The 6,576-nt window shown below is 39.1% G+C and overlaps 1 protein-coding gene across 1 annotated transcript; it reads right to left on the reverse strand.

Moving 5' to 3' along the window:
* Window positions 1–221: 221 nt before the first annotated feature.
* LOC145780359 (uncharacterized) lies at window positions 222–2,015 on the reverse strand. The gene has a single exon (XM_082592059.1). The coding sequence runs from the start codon at window positions 2,013–2,015 to the stop codon at window positions 222–224; it is 1,794 nt and encodes a 597-aa protein (XP_082448185.1).
* Window positions 2,016–6,576: the final 4,561 nt, after the last annotated feature.

The following is a 6,576-nucleotide window of genomic DNA, read 5'->3' on the forward strand; positions in this document are numbered from 1 at the left end:
TTTTAATTATTGTTAACATTACCTTGCTGGCATGACTAATTAAAGCAATTGTTCGGTGGTTGCTGCATTCCGTTATATCGCCTTTTCTTGGTAATGGGACAAATATTGACTTTACCCAATCATCTGGCCAAATGTTGGTTTCCCATATTCTGATACAAAGTTTATGAATTGTTCTTACTGCATTTTCTCCAATATATTTCAATAGTTCGATGGGTATATCATCAGATCCGGGACTTTTTTTTGTTTTTAATAGTGTTTAAGGCATTTTCTACTTCACTCAGCAGTGGTCGTGGCTCTGTATCATTTTCATCTTTGCATTGTGTAATTGGATTTGTTTGTACATTATCGATAGGGTCTTTTTCTTTGTATAATTCTTCGCAATATTCTTTCCATCTCTTTTTTACCTCCTCTTTCTGCCACAAAACTTCACCATCTTTACTTTTTATGTTGTCTAGCTTTGGTTTGAACTTATTGGTTATGCTTTTTACCGCTTGGTATAAATCACGACATGAGTTATTTGATGCGTGTTTTTCGATTTTACAACATTGTTGTTCTATATTGTCTCGTTTGTCTTTTCTCATGGCCTTTTGTACCTCTCTATTGAGCTGAGCGTACTCTTGTCTGGCCTCTTCTGAATGGGAAATGTTTGCTTTCAATTTTTTCCGTTGTTTTATTTTCATTAATGTCTCTTCTCTAATCCAGTTGTTTCGCTTCCTGTTTTTCATTGGTAATGTGTTCTTGGCTGATTTTAAAATTATTTCCTTTGTGTTATTCCAAAACTCCTGAGGTGATGATTCCTCCTCTATACCCAATAAAACCTCAAATTTGTTACTTGTTTTAATGGAATAATTTTCTGTCATATTGTCATAATCGAATTGAAGTGGGGGTAAAGAGTGTGTCATCTTTTGTAGTCGAAGCTTTAATGTTGCTTTTAGCAGTTGATGATCGGTACCACAGTCAGCTCCAGGATAAGTTTTTATTTTTTTAATGCTGCTTCTCCATTTTTGTGAGATCATGATATAATCAATTTGATTTCGTGTTTTTCCATCGGGTGATGTCCAGGTATACAGTCGACGAGGATGCTGTGCAAATGTTGTGTTTGTTACTACAAGCTTGTTGTTTTCACAAAACTCTATTAGTTGTTCTCCTTGGGCATTCTGTTGACCAAGTCCATGGATTCCATATGTACTTGATGTACAATTAACTTTTCCTATTTTTGAATTTGTGTCTCCCGTAACTACTAAAATATCTCTTTTTGGAATTTTGTCCATTGTATCTTGTAATGAATCATAAAATTCTTCGATAACAGAATTTTCTGCTGATGTAGTCGGTGCATATATTTGTATAATTGTGATGTTGCAAGGCTTTGCCTTGATTCTTATCATTAAAACTCTGTCATTTACTGGGAGATATCCCATAAGACTGTTCGAAGTATTCCTTTCCAACAAAACACCAACACCATGGCAGTATCCATCTCCATCCTCCTTCCCCGAGTAAATAAGCAGATTATTATCAGCTGTTCTGAAAGTACCTTTCCCTTTCAATCTTGTTTCACTGAGCCCAAGTATTTTTATTTTTTGTTGTTTCATTTCTTCACTGACTACATTTAATTTTCCAGGTTGTATTAAACTTCTTACGTTCCATGTTCCAAACATTAAATCTTTTCTTAGTCTCACACGTTCATCAGTTACATTTTCCGTGACTAGACTTCCAGAAGGATTTAATTTAGCCACATCATAAATGGCATGCTTTGCATCACCATGTAAACCAATTTCACCAGTGTGGATCTCTTCCCCAGTCGCTTTTACAGAGCTGGCCGACAGCCTGGGGGGCCTACTATCTGACCAACTAAAGTTTGCTTTCTTATTTATTTTGTTCATAATAGGAGATAGTCTGGAGGTATAAAAAATGATGGTGGTAGAGCCTCCAAAGTTCTTTCCACCATCGCAGTATCTCGCTAACTGAGATTTTTGATCTTTGTCGTTGTCCACATGTAGGGATCTTCCGCCAAACATCTTATTCTGACCTCATCGTTGAACTCATCTTGGAGCACTTCCGGTGAGACAAGAAATCCATCACCCTGCTGCCAGCAATTTCGCCAATTTTTTCGAGTTGGCTTCTCTAGATCCGCCCAGATTAGCATAGCAGGCTCTCCTCGTGCAGCTTTTAGCTGGGACGGTCTTGCTACACAGACAGAGGCTGAAGTTCCCTTCAACATGTCCTTTCGCCTGGGTTGTGAGGACCAGAAACAGACGAGAGGCTTTGTATTGCGCATCAGTCAGTAAAAGGTTCTACCTCTCCAGAGCCCTTGAGCCCTAGTCAACACTAGGTCAACACTAGGAGTCAACACTAGGTCAAAAATAAATAATTGGTAGAAAATGGACAAATTATTTCACTGCAGGTAAAATCATGGATTGAATATTAATGGTGGCTTTGATCTTGTGAAGCCATTTGTCTTCACAAGCGTCAAGCCGGTCTAAACTAGGTTGTTCAAGAAAAGTAACACTGAAACAGTTGGACAGAGGCGGTTTGTTGCTCAGATCATGGAGATTGGCGAAATGTTTAAGTAAAGCTGCACTGTCATTATTTTTAGAGAGGTCAAATTTATTCCAGATATTACGATGGCCTGTCTAACGAACAGAAAATTTATTCACAGTTTGGCCGACGTACTGTTCCTTACATACGTTACAGGTTGCTACATAAATACCATAGTTACTACAATCTAATTGTTGCTTGAGTTTAAAAACTTTATGGGGGGTGTTCAAAACATTAGTGTGTTGGATCATAGAAATGTTATGTGTGCAGAAATTTCCGCAAAGGGCGCAGTGTCGGCAGGGTCTAGAAGACCCGCATAGTTCCGACTGTACTGTATCCTTCGACAACTTTTTATAATTGGTCAGCTGATTTCCAATTGTTTTAGGTCTGGATTTGCATTGTTGATAGGTCTGAATTTGCAAGTCAGACAAAGATGGAAAAGTGATAATAATAGATTACAAGGATTACGACCAAATTATGCAAAACCAACTGCAACAGTTCGAAAACCTCCCTTTCAATTCTCATACCATTGATAAACACATGGACAGCATTCGGCGCTACTGCGAGGAAGCTCTTACCTCTTTGCATAAGACTGTATTACTGTATTATTCCACACGACTGGTCTCAAACTGAGAGGGTCTTTCTGCCACAGAGCCACTGGACTGCAAGCCAAACATTTCCGAAACAATTGTACTGCCTATTGTTATCCACTTTTCAAGACACACAAAATTTAACCGAATAAACTATCCACTATCTCCATCCAAGATATCCCAGTCCGGTTACTCCAATCCGCAGGTATGATTACAACGTCACGTGCCACCGCCTTTCTGGAAGAACTTTTAGAACCAATCAGTAAAACATTTTGTCAAACACAACCGAACGGATATTACCGAGACAGTAAACACTACATAAAAGAACTGATGGCTTGGCAAACCAAAATAGCAGGCACCATTGAAGATTGTTTAAAAACGTCAACACTCTACATTGTCGCAGCAGATGTCAAAGCGCTGTACCCGTCGCTTAAACGCAGTGTAGTCAATGAAGCCTTGAAAAACGCACTTGCAACGCAGACTACCTATCCTGCAGAAGCTAGAAAGACAATTATTCAGTTAAATGAATTTTGTATGAACAATGTTGTAACCCAGTATGGGGAAAACTTCTTCACCCAAACAGATGGGATTGTCACAGGTGACAATCATTGTGTTTCCCTGGCGAACATAACCGTACATTACATTATTCAAGCTTCAAAAACTATCCTGCAAGAAGCTTGTGTATTTAAAAGATTCATCGATGACATTATTTGGATATCAATTGGTACGACTACTACAAACTCAATCAAATCCGCACTGAGAGAAAGTTTCACAAAATTTGATTTAGATCTTACATTCCGGCAAACCGACACTACGCAAGACTCAGACACAGTGGAATTTCTGGATGTCAACCATTGCATCAGTCATAATACAAAGTTCAAGTTTGTGACAAAAGATTTTGTCAAAAGTACTGCGCTAGATCGCTGCTTCATCAATAGCACCTCGCATCATCCATTGACGACTTTCAAGTCAATCGTTTACAGCGAAGCCTTGCGGCTACGCCATCTGAACGAATGCGACGAGGACTTTCTATCTAGCCTTCAGCGTCTAAAAGATAGAGCACTCAGATCCGACTTCCCTGAAGACATGACGTCCGATGTAATGGCACTTGCTTCGAACTGGAAAGATAGATTCAACACCAAAAAACTGGAAAATAATAAAAAGAACCGCATTGCATTAGCTACAGCATTCCCCAAATTGTTGAAACTTACAGAAAAAGAAAAACAATTAAAACCGAATGCCATGGTTACGTATGCCAGACCTAAAACCATTGGCAATCAGCTGACCAATTATAAAAAGTTGTCGAAGGATACAGTACAGTCGGAACTATGCGGGTCTTCTAGACCCTGCCGACACTGCGCCCTTTGTGGGAATTTCGGCTCATACAATATTTCAATGCTCCAACACACTAATGTTTTGAACACCCCCCATAAAGTTTTTAAACTCAAGCAACAATTAGATTGTACTAACTATGGTATTTACGTAGCAACCTGTAACGTATGTAAAGAACAGTACGTCGGCCAAACTGTGAATAAATTTTCTGTTCGTTGGACAGGCCATCGTAATATCTGGAATAAATTTGACCTCTCTAAAAATAATGACAGTGCAGCTTTACTTAAGCATTTCGCTAATTTCCATGATCTGAGCAACAAGCCGCCTCTGTCCAACTGTTTCAGTGTTACTTTTCTTGAACAACCTAGTTTAGACCGGCTTGATGCTTGTGAAGACAAATGGCTTCACAAGATCAAAGCCACCATCAATATTCAATCCATGATTTTACCTGCAGTGAAATAATCTGTCTATTTTCTACCAATTATTTATTTACTTTTGACCTAGTGTAGTGCATGTTGACTCCACTGCTATGCATTCCCGTGGCATTCAAGCCTTTGTTTTATTCTTATTACGTCATAGTGCGTATATTTTCATTTTCTTTGCACGATTCGTAACTTGTTTCATCAGTGACGATCGGTGAGGGAAAGCAAGGAAAGCAGTGCTTACCTAAGCGAAAACTATGCAAAATATAATGACTGAATTCTAGGTTTAACTTCTTATTATTTTTATCACGTCTATTTTAACTTGAAAATTACTGTGTTCGTGACTAGAATTACTCGTAACGCTTGTGAGTAGTCTAAGTCCTCACCAAACCGCATGTCTTGCCTATAAATGCCAATTAACGCAAACGCTTCTGTCAGAAACAACCACTGAAGCTCCAGGGAAGCAACTATCAAAGTTGCTTTCCCAGGTACAAAAATGTCAAAAAACGCCTTCGTTTTATCCAATCTTTACTCGTTTTGCAAAACGTCACCGCAGCTGCTTAGCCAATCAGATGTGTTATTGTTAGAGTTGCTTTCCCAGTGACGTCAATGCGTACAATGGCTAGACTATTTCGTCATAGAAATATTTCAGACCGCAGAGACACTGCATTTCTGGTATAGATTCTCATGTCAGTCTCCGTAACAGTTACCCCTGGTGGTAGCCGACTGTGTTGCAGTTGGTAACAAAATCAACAGAAAGAATCAGCCTACATAAGCTTATTATTCGTAAGTGCAGACAGTGGCACACCGTTTCGGCCTTCCAACCTCCTCAGTGCAATAGGTAGCCTACACTGGATAAAGCTGTAAAGCAGCTGCTTTCAATTATTGCAGTAGAGTTAGCCTAGCCCTAGATAGTAGCTAATAATGTGTTAACCAGTTGGAAGTCGGAAAATGCAACAAAAGCAATTAGCCTAATTAATATTATGCAAAGAAAGTGCTTATACCATTGAACTAACAGTCGTGGCGTAATTGTTAGTGCGTGGGGTTCGCAGTTGAGAGCTTGAGGGTTCGACTCCAGCCACCGCCTGTTGTTCCTTGGGCAAGAAACTTGACTGTCAAAGGCGAGTACTGGGTAGCTTCAAATTTAGTCACATTGTAGCTTATTCGAGTAATTAAATATTTAGACAACTATTATTCCATGTCTAACACTGGATTTTGGTCCTGCAACGTTAAAATTAAAATTGTTCATTACTTCTAAACATTAAATGGATGTATGATCACGACATAGGCGAAGCACAATTTGACAGATTTTTATTTTTGATTAGTTTTGGAAATGCTCTTAGAGCGTACCAAATTGGAAGTGTTTTTCAAAAATTTCTGGGGGAGACCCCCCAGACCCCCCACTGGAAGTGAGGGCTGGGACCTCTCATGAAATCGATTTCTAATATAATATTGAGACTGTTGACCGATCCTTTGGTACTTAGACAGTGCAGATAGACCAAGTAGTAATGGACAAAAGATCGTCGCAGCATAATAGCAGCTCAGATAGTCAGGCAGATCTCCTCCATCAGTTTACTACTAGAGAACTTCAAAGACATGTTTCAAATAAGTCACAAACAGATCTTAGCTAATCCATCCACTAGGATTGGCTCTTCCAATGCAACCTGGCGGTCCTCCTTTGATAAAAAAATCTTTAT

The sequence above is a fragment of the Aplidium turbinatum genome, chromosome 11, assembly GCF_918807975.1.
Source record: "Aplidium turbinatum chromosome 11, kaAplTurb1.1, whole genome shotgun sequence".
Classification (NCBI taxonomy): domain Eukaryota; kingdom Metazoa; phylum Chordata; class Ascidiacea; order Aplousobranchia; family Polyclinidae; genus Aplidium; species Aplidium turbinatum.